We start from the raw sequence: 17,518 nt of genomic DNA, 5'->3' as shown, positions 1-17,518 counted from the left end.
TCTAAACCCCTTGCTCTAGGGAGATGCCAATCAATATTTGGGAAATTAAAATCTCCCACCACAACAACCCTGTTATTATTACACCTTTCCAGGATCTGTCTCCCTATCTGCTCCTCAATATCCCTTTTACTATTGGGTGGTCTATAAAAATACCCAGTAGAGTTATTGACCCCTTCCTGCTTCTAACTTCCATCCACAGAGACTCCGTAGACAATCCCTCCATGTCTTCCTCCTTTTCTGCAGCCGTAACACTATATCTGATCAACAGTGCCGCGCCCCCACCCCCATCCTTTCTGAAACATCTAAAGCCTGGCACTCTACATAACCATTCCTGCCCCGAGCCATCCAAGTCTCTGTAATGGCCACAACATCATAGCTCGAAGTACTGATCCACGCTCTCTCATCCGCTTTGTTCATGATACCCCTTACATTAAAATAGTCACGTCTCAAACCATCTGTCTGAGCAAATCCCTTCTCTATCACCTGCCTATCCTCCCTCTCACACTGCCTACAAGCTTTCTCTGCTTGTAAGCCAACCGCCCCTTCCTCCGTCTCTTCAGTTTGGTTCCCAACCCCAGCGATTCTAGTCTAAACTCTCCCCAATAGCCTTAGCAAACCTCCCTGCCAGGATATTGGTCCCCCTTGGATTCAGGTGCAACCCATCTTTATTGTACAGGTCACGCCTGCCCCAAAAGAGGTCGCAATGATCCAGAAATCTGAATCCCTGCCCCCCGCTCCAATCCCTCAGCCACGCATTTATCCTTGACCTCATTCCGTTCCTTTGCTCACTGTGGCATGGCACAGGCAGTAATCCCAAGATCACTACCTTTATGGTCCTGCTTCTCAGCTTCTTTCCTAGCTCCCTGCAGTCTGTTTTCAGGACCTCCTCCCTTTTCCAACCTATGTTGTTGGTACCACTATGTACCACGACCTCTGGCTGTTCACCTCACTTCAGGATATTGTGAACATGATCAGAAACATCCCAGACCCTGACACCTGGGAGGGAAACTACCATTCGTGTTTCTTTCTTATGTCCACAGAATTGCCTGTCTGACCCCCTAACTATAGAGTCACTGCTGCCATCCTCTTCCCTTTCCCTACCCTTCTGAGCCACAGGGCTAGACTCTGTGCCAGAGGCTGTCCCCCCCATCAGTACTCAAACAGGAGTACTTATTGTTGAGGGGGACAGCCACAGGGGTACTTTCTGGTATCTAACTCTTGCCCTTCCCTCTCCTGGCTGTTACCCACTTATCTGTCTCCTGGGCCCCAGTGTAACTACTTGCCTATAGCTCCTATCTATCACCACCTCACTTTCCCTGATCAGGCGAAGGTCATCGAGCTGCATCTCCAGTTCCCTAACCCGGTCCTTAAGGAGCTGCAGCTTGACGCACCTGGTGCAGATGTGGCCGTCCGGGAGGCTGGGGGTCTCCTGGACATCCCACATTTGACACCCAGTATAGAACACCGGCCTCACAAACATACTTCCTATTAATCTTCACAAGTAACTAACCTCGCCTCGACCAGTTATCACCAAAGCCCTCCTACTCTGACTCCTGCTCTATAAAGCTGTCTTCTTTTAAAATTCTTCCCGCCAGTCGAACTCGGTGATGTGCCTCGATACATTTCTTATTCTTTGTCAACACCACTACTGTTTTATAGAATATAGAATGGTACAGCACAGTAACAGGCCCTTTGGCCCACAATGTCTGTACTAAACATGAAGCCAAATTGAGCTAATGCCACCTGCTTGCACATGGTCTATTCCCAGCTGATTCATGTGCCTATTTCAATGCCTCTTCAAGGCCAGAGTTGCAGCTGCTTGCACCATCTCCCCTGGCAGTGTGTTCCAGGCACCCATCACACTCTGTGTGAAAAAATTGCCCTGCACATCTTCTTTAAAAGTTTTCCCCCTCACCTTCAATGTACGTCCTTTTGTTCATGATATTTCCATCCTGGGAAATAACACTCTGTCTATGCGTCTCATATCTTCATAAGTATCTATCAGGTCACCCCTCTGTGTCGGATGCTTCAGATAAAATAATCCAAATTTGTACAATCTCTTCATATAGCAAATGCTCTTATAATCTCCTTGGCTCTCCTTATAGCTTATCCAGACAGCATCCCGGCGAACCAGCACCCTCTCCAAAGTCTCCATATCCTTCCTGTGATGGAGTGGCCTGAACTCCACACAACACTCTAAATCTGGCCTAACTAAAGCCTTGTGCAGCAGCAACTTTTATACTTAATTGCCTGACCAATGAAGGCAAGCATATCATATAATTTCTTTACCATCCTATCCAATTGTGTTGCCACTTTCAGGTAGCGATGAACTTGTACTCAAAGATACATCAATCCTGTAGAGGGTCCTGTCATTTACTATTTACTTCCCCCTTACATTTGACCTTACAAAATGCCACACTTCACACTTTCTCAGATTCTGCTCCATATGACATTTCTCTGCCTATATCCTCAAACTCTGTAGTCCATCAAGCATTTAAGGGTTCGTTACACAGGACAGCCCATCAAACAGTGGGGAAGGACTCGACCCTAGTCCATCCCCACTGAGTCTTTGCACTAGTTACACTGAGCTCTAGTATATTACTCAGCATGACATCCTGTGTCAGTCTGCAGCATTCCCGTATGGACATCTCATTACTCTGGAAGACCAATGAGACTTGAGCAATCCAAAGTGTGTCTTTCACTGAGTTGATGATCTTTCAGCGGCAGTGATCATTTATCTATGTAGATATCCAGAAAAACAGCCCATGGGTCACAGAGGCTCCTGGTGCACTGCTAACTGCAAAGAAAAATTACGAACGGGGCTGGAGGTGAGAGGATATGCTCATGTCCCCAGAATGTACCAGAGCACTTTTCAGCTGATATATTGTAAGGAGAGCCCAGGATCCAAGGACACAGCCTCAGAATAAAGGGGCATCCCTTTAAAACAGAGATGCAGAGAAATTTCTTCAGGTGAAGGGTGTTGAATCTGTGGCATTCATTGCCATGGATGGTAGTGGAGGCCAAGTCATTGGGTGTATTTAAGACAGAGATTGTTAGGTTCCTGATTTAGTAAGGGGGTTAAGGGTCATGGAGAGACGGTAGGAGAATTGTGCTTGGAAAAAAAGTTATAATTGAATAGTGGAGCTGGCTTGATGGTGGAATGACCTAATAATCCACCTATATCTTGTGGTGTTGTGGTCTATAAGGAGAGATTGGATAAACTTGGGTTGTTTTCTCTAAAGCATTAAAGGCTGAAGGGAGACCTGATAGAGGGGGAAAGTTCAAAGGAGATGTGCGGTGCAAGGTTTTTACACAGTGTGATGAGGAAAAAGGATCTGGTGCTTTCCCAGCCTATATGCTTGGGCTTCCATCCGGGTACAGGTATTGATTTTCACTGATGTTTCGATGACAAACTTCGCCATTTTCATCATGGATGAAGGTGGCAGAGTTTGATGGGTTCCGAGAACAGGCTGCCGGGGTGATGTGGAGGTAAATATCATCGTGGTATTTAAGTGTCTGTTAGACACATGATATGCAGGGAATGGAGGGATATGGATCATGTGCACGCAGAAGAGATACAATTTAATTTGGTATCACACTCAGCACAGACATTATGGGCTGAAGGGCTTGTACCTGTGCTCTACTGTCCAAAGTTCTATGTTCTATCTTGCCAACGGCTCTGTGAAACCCATTTTGGATCTTAAAAGTTTCCATAGGATTAACCCCATTGTTCTAAATTTCTCAATTGCAAAGGATACAGATCTGATTTCATTAGTCACTCATGATGAGGGAATCCTGTCATCTCAGAAATGATGCTGGTGAATCTCTATTGGACTGCCTCCAGTATTGGCACGCAAACACGAGGAAATCTGCAGACGCTGGAATTTCAAGCAACACACATCAAAGTTGCTGGTGAACGCAGCAGGCCAGGCTGCATCTCTAGGAAGAGGTACAATCGACGTTTCAGGCCGAGACCCTTCGTCAGGACTAACTGAAGGAAGAGCTAGTAAGAGATTTGAAATTCGGAGGGGGAGATCTGAAATGATGGGAGAAGACAGGAGGGGATGGAGCCAAGAGCTGGAAAGTTGATTGGCAAAAGGGATATGAGAGGATCATGGCACCCCACCTCCCCCTCATACCCCATCTGTTATTTCTTTGTATACACACATTCTTTTTCTCTCTCTCCTTTTTCTCCCTCTGTCCCCCTCACTATACCCCTTGCCCATCCTCTTTTTTTCCCCCGTCCCCCTTTTCCTTCTCCCTGGGCCTCCTGTCCCATGATCCTCTCATATCCCTTTTGCCAATTACCTGTCCAGCTCTTGGCTCCATCCCTCCCCCTCCTGTCTATTGGCATATCGTTTCTTAAATAAAACGACCAAACTGTGTGCAGTACTACAGGTGTGGCTGCACCAGCACACAGCACAATCATATCAAGGCTTCCCTATTTCTGTCTTGTAGTGATAGCTAGTTATCATTTGCCATCCATGTTGCCAAGAGAACACTTGTTCAATTTCAAGTTCAGGTTTTTAGTCTTGGGTATGAACGCCTATGGTATAAATGACAGAGCTGAGGTCAAGGTGGTTGAGAGCTTCCTATTCCTACGAGTGAACATCATCAATAGACTGTCCTGGTCCAACCACACGATGCCATGGCCAAGAAATCTCATAAGTATCAAACACCTCTACTTCCTCAGGAGATTAAAGAAATTTGGCATGTCCCTGTCAAACTTCACCAATTTTTACCGTTGCGCCATAGAAAGCTTTCTATCGGGATGCACGGCAACAGCTCTGCCCATGATGACAAGAAACTGCGGAGGGTTGTGGACAAAGCTCAGCATATTGCCTCTATGGACTCTGTCTACACTTCTTGCTGCCTTGGTAAAGTGGCCAAAATAGTCAAAGATCCCACCTACCCCAGACATGCTCTCTTCCATCTTTCCTCTTCTGTTGGGCAGAAGATACAAAAGCCTGAAAGCACAGCAGGTCAGGCAGCATCTATGGAAATGAATGAACAGTTGACATTTTGGGCTGAGACCCTTCATTAGGACTGGAAAGGAAGGGGGAAGATGTATTAATGAAAGTTTTGGGAAATATCGCCCGAGCTAGTGCTTGGGTGTTTCAGGTTGGGTCGAGAACCCGATAGCAGTGGGGAAGAAGCCGTTGTTGAACCTTGAGTTGGGGGCTCCTGTACCTCCTACCCGATGGCAGTATCGAGAAGAGGGTATGGTCCAGATGGTTGGGGGGGGGGAGTCCCATTAATGGATGTCACCTTCCTGAGACACCTCTTCTTATAGATATCCTCAATGATGGGGAGAGTTGTACCTGCAATGGATCTGGCTGAGCCATCCACTCTCTGTAGCCTCTTGGGTTCCTGTGCAAACGGAGTGCCCACACCAGATCAGAATGCTTTAAGTCAGAAAGATGTACGGAAAAATTGAATGCACTCTTTCTTTGGAAGAGAGAGAGCTGAGGAAGGAGACTTAACTGAGGTGTTTGAAATCATATAGGGCTAGGATAGAGTACATTGGATGAAAGCATTTTCCCTCAGCAAAGCAATCAAAAACTGAAGGTAAGGATGTAAAGTAAATGGTAGAAGAAGGGAGAGTTGAGGAGAAAACATTTTGCCCATGTTGTAGTGAGGGTCTGGAACTCACTGCCTAAAGGAATGGAGAGGCAGAGACCCTGTCACATTGGAACACTACCTGAGTGTGTCTTTTACCTGCAGTGTATGGAGAGGTGGGATTAGGCTGGGGAGTTCTTGTTCAACAGGCTCAAACATGATAAGATGAATGGACTCCCAAGCAATCAATCTTGCATCATTCAATAAAAGGATTAGGAAAGGGAGGGTACTGGGAATGGCTGGTGTGTTTTCTGAGGAAAGGTTTTGGGCAGATGAACTGCGAGATGCAGTGCCTCTCTCCTGATGCTACACAGAATGAGTGCTGGAGGAAGTCGGTGATCAGGCAGCATCAGTGAAGGGAAGTGGACCCTTTTCCTGGTCCCACTGGACCAGATGCAGGCTCGGCCCATAGCATTTACTGTCTATTCCCTCTTCAGATGGTGCTGGACCTGCCGAGCTTATCCAGTGCTCTGTGAATGTCGGTGCAGATTCCAGCATCTGCAGTCTCTCTTGTGTCTCCTAATGAGCTGTTGTTTGATGATATTTTGCGAGCCAGCTCAGGTTTGGGATTTTACTTTGCTGAGCTACTTCGTAAGTACTGTACAAGTAATTGACACTGTTGTAAAAGTCTAAAGTGACTGCTTTCTATTTTCCTGGTGTTCAAAGAGTATACAGCACCTCACTTTCTGAACAGCCTTACATCATCCAGTGCTTCCAAATAATTTGCAAACCTGTGTTGCCTATTGCTAACTACTTAGTATTTATCTTACACTTCTCGTTCTACCCTATTTATCCATAATGTTAAAATTTAATAACAGCCTTCAGCAATGGACTGGCTAATTAATGTCATTATATGCTGATCTCTTAACATGTTTGTAAATGTTTTCTTCTACTGAACTGCCTACCTTGACAGTTGCTAATTAAAGAGTAATTTAGATCACATTTTCTCATGCAGAGTTCTGTAATTTCCTTTCTTTGGCTAACTTATAATTCATTTCCAGTTTTGAAAAAAAAACACTCCATCTATTGGATGGAGACAGCCCAACACTTTGAAAACATTGTTATGACTTCTAGGTCTTTATATAACTTTTTTGCTCATGAGCCTGATGATATTACCATTGTTGAGGACTAACATGGATATTTGCAATTCAAGAGTGCCAGCAATTGCCACCTCCAGAAAAGTAGTGTCCAATCACCTACTCTTGACATTCAGAGGCATCAGATTCGCAATAAATGCTGGCCTTGGCAGTCATATCCTGAAAACAAATTAAAGCGAATTCATTTAGGAGTTTCTGTCTTGACTGTTAGAAATTATGTTGTCATAACCAATTCCTGTGTCCTTTTAACAGCTCTTCCACGTGGCTTATATCCTTATCAAGTTTGCAAACTCTCCACGTCCTGACCTCTGGGTCCTTGAGCGATCGGTCGATTTTGGAAGATCCTACAAGCCGTGGCAGTACTTTGCTCGTGAGTCTCTCAGGTTTCATTTCCAGCATTTTTCTTTGTTATCTTGATGTTCTTAAAAATCTAAGTATTTTTCATAACATTGTACAATCGATGTGATCTTTCAGTTCCGCCTAAGGTGAAGGAGATGAACTAAGGAGGGTTTATTCTTGGAATTGGTTTATTATTGTCACATGTACTGAGTGCAGTGAAAGGCTTGTTTTGCATCCTGTTCATACAGATCATTTCATTGACGTAGCACGAGGAAAAAGCAATAACAGAATGCAGAATAATGCATTACAGTTATAGAGAAAGTGCAGTGCAGATAGACAATAAGTTGTAAGAACATAACAAGTTAAATAGTGAGGTCAAGAGTCTTTGATTATGTTGGGAGAGATATAGGGAGTCTGCTTCTGGACCATGATGCCTATCTACATTAATCCCATTTACTTGCATTAAACCCTTATTCCTCTGCACCTTCCGATCCATGTACACGATCAAGCAACTTTTCTTTCTTTCTTCAATATTTTTATTAATTTCTTATGTAAAAGAATACAGAGTACAGTAGGATATATAATATATATTGATTACAATATATTGAAATCACAGATAAAGTGTAATTACCCCGTATCCATATAAATTAAATCTAAACATAATATTGAAAAGTGGTAATTTTATTATGCAAGAAAATTTAAACCCACTACCAGAAAAAAGAACAGCTGTTAGGTTTAAAAAAAAGGAAAAAATCCTTAACATATAGTAAAACATATTATTAGCCAACATCTGTGCTTAATAGCAAATCAAAGATTTTGAAAATAATTCAAAAAAAGGCCCCCACAATGTTAAAAAAATCTTGTCTAGGTTCAGAAATTAAACAGCGAATCTTCTCTAAATTTAAACATGACATAACATCATGTAACCAATGAGTAGGCAGATTGGCATCCTTCCACTTAAGCAACAATGTCCTCCTGGCTATAAGAGAAGTAAAGGCCAAAAAATGCAGATCATGTGTCTCCAAAATAATATCATTTCCTCCAACAATACCAAATAAGGCAGTCAAAGGGGATTAGGTTTAAAATTTACTTTAAAAAGCACCGAAAAAGTTTGAAATACTTCCTTCCAATATTTTTCAAGACTCGGACAAGTCCAAAACATATGGATTAGTGAAGCTTCTCCATTATTACATCTATCACCATAGGGAGATATATCGGAATAAAAATGAGACAGCTTAACTTTAGACATATGGGCTCTTTAAATTGTAGCAGGGAATGATGGGCACATAACGATGATGTATTAACCAATTTAACAATTTCATTCCAAGTGTTCTCAGAAATCGAAATCTGTAAATCTTGTTCCCAAAGATTTTTAATTTTATCTAAAGGAACATTTCTCATTCCCTACAACATACCATAAATAGGGCGGGGGGGGAGATGGCGGCGCGACGCAGCGCGCACGGCCGCTCCAAAATGATATCGTATGTGTTAACTAGGGGCCATGCACAATCCTGATTTGATGGAGACGGACGTGTGAAGCACAGAGGAACACCTGGAGAGACTTCTGAAATGCCTGCTTCGCTGCTGCTGCTACTCTGCGATTGAGAATCTCTGGAGGGGTAGGCCCCAAATCCTCGGCTTTGCCTATTGCCTGTTGCTGGGGCCGGGATCGAAGTGCTCAACAGAGATGGTGCTTGGTGCTCGGTGTCGGAGGGCTGGTTGGGGGCTCGAAGTTTTCGGATGGACTCAAGAGTGGGCTGTGGTCGGATGCTTCCAGCATGCTGCATCGGCAAGTTTACAGCGCTGGAAGCTCATAGCAGGAAGAGTTTTTCTTCTTCCTTCTACCGTCTGTGTGAGATGATGGGACTTTCGAGAGACTTTGAGACTTTTTTTTTACTGTGCCCATGGTCCGTTCTTCATCAAATTACGGTATTGCTTTGCACTGTTGTAACTATATGTTATAATTATGTGGTTTTTGTCAGTTTTTCAGTTGGTTTGTCTTGTGTTTCTGTGATAGCGTTCTGGAGAAACATTGTATCATTTCTTAATGCATGCATTACTAAATGACAATAAAAGAGGACTGCGTGTCCTCATAATCTAAATCTAATCTAAATATTAGATATAGATGCATTATGGAAGGGTTTCAAATTAAAAATTATATCAAGTAAATTTTTATCAAGCAACACCAATACTCCTCTTGCAGCTCATTCCAGATATCTTCTGTGTGGAAAAATGTACCCCCCAGATCTTTGTAGTATACGCAAAATGCTGGAGGAACTCAGAATGCCAGGCAGGATCTGCAGAAAAGAGTAAACAGTCGATAGTTTGGGCCGAGAACTTTCATCAGGACCTGATGAGAAAAAGACTCTCAAGCACCCAATGTGCATAGAAAAAAAAACTAGAAGTAAGCAAACAACATTCAGAACTGAAGTTCACAGCCACAAAGCCAGTCATCACTGCAGCTGAATCAGGAGCCCGTTAGTTGTAGGCCACAGCCTTAGTTCTGCACAGAGACAAGTAAACCTTGCGGAGCAGTGAGCTGAACGCTGGCCTATCCCTCACCTCCGGCCCTGACACTCTGACCTTTACAATCATGCCTTGCATTGCTACATAACACCACTTCCTGTACCGAGGGATGAGTTATGGGGAGAGGTTGAGCAGGTTGGGACTTTATTCATTGGAATGTAGGAGAATGAGAGGTGATCTTATAGAGGTGTATAAAATCATGAGGGGCATAGACTGGGTGAATTCACACAATCGTTTCCCAGGATAAGGAATTACAAGCAAGAGGCATAGATCTAAGGTGAACTTAGTGAGATTTAGGAATCTGAAGGACATCTGTTTCATCTAGAGGATGGTAGATATATAGATTGAGTTGCCAGAGTAATGGTTGAGGCAGGAGTATTAACAATGTTTAAAATGTACTTAGACAAGAACATGAATAAGAATGACTTAGAGGAATATGGGCCAAATGGGACTAGATTAGATGGCAATCCTGTGTAGCATGGACAAGTTGGCCAGAAGGGCCTGCTTCTATCTGTATGACTCTATGAATTGAACGCATGTTGTATTTGCTTTACAAATTTTACAGTTATGAAAATGAAAAGAAACACTTTAAAGCAGGCTTATATATCTTAATAATTTCACCAGTAGTTGAAACTGCCTTTTACAGCTGGGTTGTTCAGAAACAGAAGTCATAGAACCGAAGTATAGGGCTCTTCCATCGCGACAGAGAATTGAAAATATTTCTTCTTCCAGAACCTCTGGAATCCCTTATACCCAAGGGCTGTGGAGGCTCAGATATTGAGCACAATCAAAGCAGAGATCAGAAGATTTTTGTACCTTAATGGAAATCAAGGGGTATGTGAATATTTCAGGAAAGTGGTTCTGTTGTAAAAGTTCATTTCATTTTTCATTTTTAAATCTTTTTAATAATTATTATTGAAAATCAACAACAAAAAATACATTAAAATAATCAAGTCAACATATCAATATGTATAATATGAGTTAAACTATTAACCAAGTTAAACAGTATATCAATAATAATAATAATAAAAAACCCAAAATGTTAAAGCTATTTTTTTTTGGAAAAAAGAAAGAAGGAAAAAAAGAACCCCTACCAACTAAAACAAAAAACCCCAGCTAACAAAAAAACGGGGAAAAAAAACCCATTTGGAGCACAAACCCGGAGCTATACGCCATATAAGCTTCCATAAAAATGGACATAAATCCGCCAGCCAAATCCATTTACCCAAGAATCAGAAGGGGACCATCTTAAATTAACTCAAGTCAAATGATAGTAGGAGGCAAAGAGCCCCACCTTTTCTCAAAGTCAATTGGAGGATCAAAAGTTCAAGTAAAAGTTCTTCAAACATAGAACAGTACAGCACAGGAACAGGCCCTTCTGATTAGGTTCCACATCGCCAGGATTGGGGGTAGTTATTACCCTGTAACCATCAGGCCATTGAACTGCTACGGATAACATGAACTCACCACTCCTCTGAACTGATTCTGTGACCTATAGACTCACTTTTCAGGATTCTTTACAACTCATGCTCTATTATTTTTATTTGTATAGTTTTGCACATTGGTTGTCAGTCTTTGTTTATGTACAGTTTAGCATAAAATTCTTTTGTATTTCTTTTCCCCTGTAAATCGCTGCAAGAAAATGAGTCTCAAGGTAGTATATAATAACAAAACAGTTCATACTGTACTTAGATAATGAATTTACTTCGAACTTTGTACTTAGAAAGGTTTATAAACTCATGAGAGCCGTGGATAAGGTGGATAGTCAGTCTTTTCCTCTGGGTAGGGGAATATAAAACTAGAGGGCATAGGTTTAAGGTGAGAGGGGAAAGATTTAAAGTGGACGTGAAGGGCAACCTTTTCCACACAGAGGCTGCTGGAGGGAGGTCTCTGGCACTGAGCCTGGAGCTGTTGTGCAGGAGGGAAGGAAGGAGAAGAGGAATGCGGTAGTCATAGGGGATTCCATAGTCTGGGGAGCAGTCAGGCGATTCTGTGAGCCTGATAGAGATAACTGCATGGTGTGTTACCTCCCAGGTGCCAGGGTATGGGATGTCTCGGATCAGGTCCAGAATATTCTGAAGGGAGAGGGCGAGCAGCCAGCTGTCTTGGTACATGTTGGTACCAATGACATAGATAGGAGAAGGGAGAGATTTCTGGGAGTTAGGAAGGAAGCTGAGAAGCAGGACCTCCAGGGTAGTAATCTCAGGATTGCTACCTGTGCCACGTGCTAGCGAGGGCAAGAATAGTAGGATCAGGCAGATGAATGCGTGGCTGAGAGACTGGTGCAGGGGGCAGGGCTTCAGATTCTTGGATCACTGGGATCTCTTCTGGGGGAAGTATGACCTGTTCAAAAAGGACGGGTTACACCTGAACCCGAAAGGGACCAATATCCTGGTGGGAAGGTTTAATAGAGCTGTTAGGAAGGGTTTAAACTAATTTGGCAGGGGGATGGGAACCGGAATGACAGAGCAGAGGAGGGGAAAACAGAATTATATCTAAGATAATGAGCAGTGAAGATGTCAGGAAGGACAGGCAGGTGATGGGACAAATTTGCAGCCATTGGGATGAGTTGCAATGCAATAAAGTTGCAGTGCAATCAAAGCAAAAAGTACCAAATACTGGACTTAAGGTTTTATACTTTAATGCAGGCAGCATAAGGAATAAGGTGGATGATCTTGTCGTACAGCTACGGATTCGCAGGTATGATATTGTGGCCATCACTGAGACGTGGCTAAAGGATGCATGTCTCTGGGAGCTGAACTTCCAAGGATACACGGTGTTTCGGAGGGATAGGCAGGTAGGCAGAGGGGGTGGCGTGGCTTTATTGGTAAGAAATGATATTAAATCATTAGAAAGAGGTGACATAGGATTGGAAGGTGCAGAATCTTTTTGGATTGAGCTAAGAAATCGCAAGGGTAAAAGGACCCTGATGGCAGTTATATACAGGCCCCCAAATAACTGCAGTGATGTGGACTACAAATTACAACAGGAAATAGAAAAGGCTTGTCAGAAAGGAAGTGTTATGATAATTGTGGGGGATTTTAACATGCGAGTGGATTGGGAAAATTAGGTCGGCACTGGATCTCAAGAAAGAGAATTTGTAGAATGGCGACAAGATGGCTTTTTAGAACAGCTTGTTGTTGAGCCCACTAGGGGATCAGCTGTACTGGATTGAGTATTGTGTAATGAACCAGAGGTGATTAGAAAGATTGAGGTGAAGGAACCCTTAGGAGGCAGTGATCAAATCATGATTGAGTTCACTGTGAAATTTGAGAAAGAGAAGCCGAAATCTGATGTGTCGGTATTTCAGTGCAGTAAAGGAAATTACAGTGGCATGAGAGAGGAACTGGCCAAAGTTGACTGGAAAGGGACACTAGCAGGAAGGACAGCAGAGCAGCAGTGGCTGGAGTTTATGTGAGAAGTGAGGAAGGTGCAAGACAGATATATTCCAAAAAAGAAGAAATTTTTGAATGGAAAAAGGATACAACTGTGGCTGACAAGAGAAGTCAAAGCCAAAGTTAAAGCAAAGGAGAGGGCAGACAAGGAAGCAAAAATTAGTGGGAAGACAGAGGATTGGGAAGTTTTTAAAAGCTTACAAAAGGAAACTAAGAAGGTCATGAAGAGAGAAAAGATGAACTATGAAAGGAAGCTAGCAAATAATATCAAAGAGGATACTAAAAGCTTTTTCAAGTATATAAAGAGTAAAAGACAGGTGAGAGTAGATATAGGACCGATAGAAAATGATGCTGGAGAAATTGTAATGGGAGATAATGAGATGACGGAGGAACTGAATGAGTATTTTGCATCAGTCTTCACTGAGGAAGACAGTATACTGGATGCTCAAGGGTGTCAGGGAAGAGAAGTGTGTGCAATCACAATTACGACAGAGAAAGTACTCAGGAAGCTGAATAGTCTAAGGGTAGATAAGTCTCCCGGACCAGATGGAATGCACCCTCGTGTTCTGAAGGAAGTAGCTGTGGAGATTGCGAAGGCATTAGCAATGATCTTTCAAAAGTCAATAGATTCTGGCATGGTTCCAGAGGACTGGAAGATTGCAAATGTCACTCCACTATTTAAGAAGGTGGCAAGGAAGCAAAAAGGAAATTATAGACCTGTTAGCTTGACATCGGTGGTTGGGAAATTGTTGGAGTTGATGACAAGGGAGATGCAGTGGATGTTGTGTATTTAGATTTTCAGAAGGCCTTTGACAAGGTGCCACACATGAGGCTGCTAAACAAGATAAGAGCCCATGGAATTACAGGAAAGTTACATACGTGGATAGAGTGTTGGCTGATTGGCAGGAAACAGAGAGTGGGAATAAAGGGATCCCATTCTGGTTGGCTGCCGGTTACCAGTGGTATTCCACAGGGGTCCGTGTTGGGGCCACTTCTTTTTACATTGTACATCAACAATTTGGATTATGGAATAAATGGCTTTGTGGCTAAATTTGCTGATGATACAAAGATAGGTGGAGGGGCCGGTAGTGCTGAGGAAACAGAGTTTGCAGAGAGGCTTGGATAGATTGGGAGAATGGGCAAAGAAGTGGCAAATGAAATACAAATATGCACTCTGGTAGAAGAAATAAATGGGCAGGCTATTATTTAAATGGGGAGAGAATTCAAAGTTCTGAGATGCAACGGGACTTGGGAGTCCTCGTGCAGGATACCCTTAAGGTTAACCTCCAGGTTGAGTCGGTAGTGAAGAAGGCGAATGCAATGTTGGCATTCATTTCTAGAGGAATAGAGTATAGGAGCAGGGATATGTTGTTGAGGCTCTATAAGGCACTGGTAAGGCCTCACTTGGAGTACTGTGCAGCTTTGGGCTCCTTATTTAAGAAAAGATGTGTTGACGTTGGAGAGGGTTCAGAGGAGATTCACTAGAATGATTCTGAGAATGAGAGGGTTAACATATGAGGAACGTTTGCCCGCTCTTGGACTGTACTCTTTGGAGTTTAGGAGAATTGGGGGACCTCATAGAAACATTTCGAATGTTGAAAGGCATGGACAGAGTGGATGTAGCAAAGTTGTTTCCCATGGTGGGGGTGTCTAGTACGAGAGGGCATGACGTAAGAATTGAAGGGCACCCATTCAGAACAGAGATGCGAAGAAATTTTTTTAGACAGAGGATGGTAAATCTATGAAATTTGTGGCCACGGGCAGCAGTGGAGGCCAAGTCATTGGGTGTATTTAAGGCAGAAATTGATAGGTATCTGAGTAGCCAGGGTAGTGAGAAGGTGGGGGAGTGGGACTAAATGGGAGAATGGATCAGCTCATGATAAAATGGCAGAGCAGGCTCGATGGGCCGAATGGCCGATTTCTGCTCCTTTGTCTTATGGTCTTATTATTCCTGCTGCTGTCTGTTAGGAGCGTGTATGATTTCCCTTTGACCACGTCGGTTTACTTGGGGTGCTCTGGTTTTCTCCCAGATGTACTGGTTGGTAGGTTAATTGGTCATTGTAAATTGTCCCATGATTAGGCCGTGGTGAAGTCGGGTGTTGCTGGGTGGCACGGCTTGAAGTACTGGAAGGGCCTACTCTGCTCTGTATCTCAATAAATAAAATAAAATATTGAATCACTTGCCAGAGGAACTGGTGGAGGCAGGTACAACAATTGCAGTGTTTAAAATATATTTAAGCAGGTACTTAGATCAGATAGGTTTTGAGTGATCTGGGTCAAATGCAGGCAAATGGGGCAAGCTCGGTGTTATATCTCAGTCAGTATGGACAAGTTGGACAGAAGGACCTGTTTCTGTGCTGTATAATTCTATGGCAAACAGCCATGATGTTGAGAAGCCAAATGGCCTATTCTTGTTTTCATCTCTTATGGCTTAAGTAAGAGTGAGATAAATATAACACCATCTCTCTGAATCTTCCCCACTTATTTTCTCTTCATGGTAATGGCAGAAGCTGGAACGTATTTGCATTTAACTTTGAAACTTTGAAAACTTGGAAACCAGACATCGTGGGTGAAAGGGTCTGTTCTTAAGCTGAACATTTCTATGTTGTAAATCTCCAGCAGTTTTATCATGTTGCCGTGTACTTTCCAGATTCCAGACGTGACTGTGAAGAACAATTTGGGACAAGAGCCCATGGACAGATTATAAGGGATGACGATGTCATCTGCACCACGGAGTTTTCACGGATTTTGCCACTGGAGAATGGGGAGGTAAGAATCTAGAGTGGGATTGAGAATGTTCAGGGGCATGAAACAGAGACATCTCTTTTTCCCTTATTAGGGAGAGAGAGAGCCTGTGGTATGTCGAATTACCGGGTGGACGAGACTGCAAGTCTGTGTCTTTATTGATGCTTTGCTGCATGCTTGAGTGCTTGGTGGGGGGTGCCAATGCTTTTTTTTTAAGGTGGGGGGGTGCAAATGCTTTTTTTTGCAGGTGAGGGGGGTGCCAATGCTTTTTTTTTGCTGATGGTGGGGGGGACTCTTTGCTTTGCTGCTGCTTATGCGTGGGAGAGGGAGCTGGGGCGGGCTTTGGGGTTCTAACGTTTTAACTTTCATTCACTCTTTCGGGCATTCCTCTGTTTTCGTGGATGGTTGCAAAGAAAAAGAATTTCAGGATGTATATTGTATACATTTCTCTGACATTAAATGTACCTTTGAAACCTTGATGTACAGTGAAGTTCTGCTGTGCAGCCCACTGCCATAAAGGAAACAGACGGAAAAGTTGCACAGGAGATTTCTGAATCTCCAAGGAACTGTCAAGGTTGTGAGATTGACTGAAGATGTCTTCCAGATAACTGGCATGTACACAATTGGCCAATGGCTTCTATCAGCACAGGTGCACCACAAGGCTGTGGGCTTACCCCCCCTACGCTACTCACTTTACACTTATGTCTGTGTGTCTAAGCACAGCTCCAAAGCTATATTTAAGTTTGTTGATGACACCACTGTGTTGGCCAAATAAAAGGTGGTGATGAATCAGCAGATAGGAGGGAGATCAAAAATCTGGCTGAGTGGTGCCACAACAATTTATCATCAATGTCACCAAGACCAAGGAGCTGGGTATTGACTTCAGGAGGAGGAAACCTGAGGTCCATGAGCCTGTCCTCATCAGGGGTCAAAAGTCAAGAGGGTCTGCAACTTTAATTTCCTGTGTCATCATTTTAGAGGTCCTGTTCTGGGCTCAGCATGTATGTGCAATTAAGAGCAATGCCTCTACTTCCTTAGAAGTTTACAAAGATTCAGCATGACATCCATAGATGTATGATGGAGAGTAAATTACCTGGTTGCATGATAACCTGATATGGAGACACAAATGCCCTTGAATGGAAAATCCTACAAAAAGTTGTGGATATGGCCCAGTTCATCACTGGTAAAGTCCTTCCTGCCATTGAGCACATCTACATGGGCGCTGTTGCAGGAAAGCAGCATCCATCATCAGGGACCCCCACCACCCAGGACGTGCTCTGTTCTCAATGCTGCCATCAGGAAGAAAGTACAGGAGCCTCAGGAGTCACACCGCCAGTTTCAGGAACAGTTACTACCCCTCAACCATCATGCTCTTCAACATGTGGGATAACTTCACTCAACTTCACTTGCCCCATCACTGAAATGTTCCCACAACCTATGGACTTGCTTTCAAGGACTCTCCATCTCACATTCTCAATATTTATTGCTTGTTTATTTATTATTTTTTCTTTCCTTCTTGCACAATCTGTTGTCCTTTGCAGATTGGTTCAGTCTTTCATTGATTCTATTGTGTTTTGTATTTACTGTGTATGCTGACAAGAAAACTAATCTCAGGGTTGCCTATGGTGACATATATGTGCTTTGATAAGCACATATAGTTACCAAAGTTACCTTGAACTTTGAACTTTGACTCTGATGCTATGTGACCACAATGAACCAATATAAACACCTGAATGAAATCTTCGGTTGTCATCTGCAGGAGAAGAGAGCTCAGTAATGCTGTGTACAAACTCCACA

At 43.1% G+C, this 17,518-nt stretch overlaps 1 protein-coding gene across 2 annotated transcripts in view; it reads left to right on the top strand.

The window, feature by feature from the left end:
• Window positions 1–17,518, top strand: part of lama3 (laminin, alpha 3) — a 321,185-nt gene that overhangs the window by 55,597 nt on the left and 248,070 nt on the right. For both annotated transcript variants that reach the window (XM_063060575.1, XM_063060566.1), the window contains exons 3-4: window positions 6,969–7,086; window positions 15,627–15,745. In XM_063060575.1, coding sequence (XP_062916645.1) covers window positions 6,969–7,086; window positions 15,627–15,745 — 237 coding nt within the window. The remainder of the gene's footprint in view (window positions 1–6,968; window positions 7,087–15,626; window positions 15,746–17,518) is intronic.

Source organism: Mobula hypostoma, chromosome 1 (genome assembly GCF_963921235.1).
Source record: "Mobula hypostoma chromosome 1, sMobHyp1.1, whole genome shotgun sequence".
Lineage (NCBI taxonomy): Eukaryota > Metazoa > Chordata > Chondrichthyes > Myliobatiformes > Myliobatidae > Mobula > Mobula hypostoma.
The sequence above is the reverse complement of the archived record's forward strand: the minus strand, read 5'-3'. Positions and strand labels throughout refer to the sequence as shown.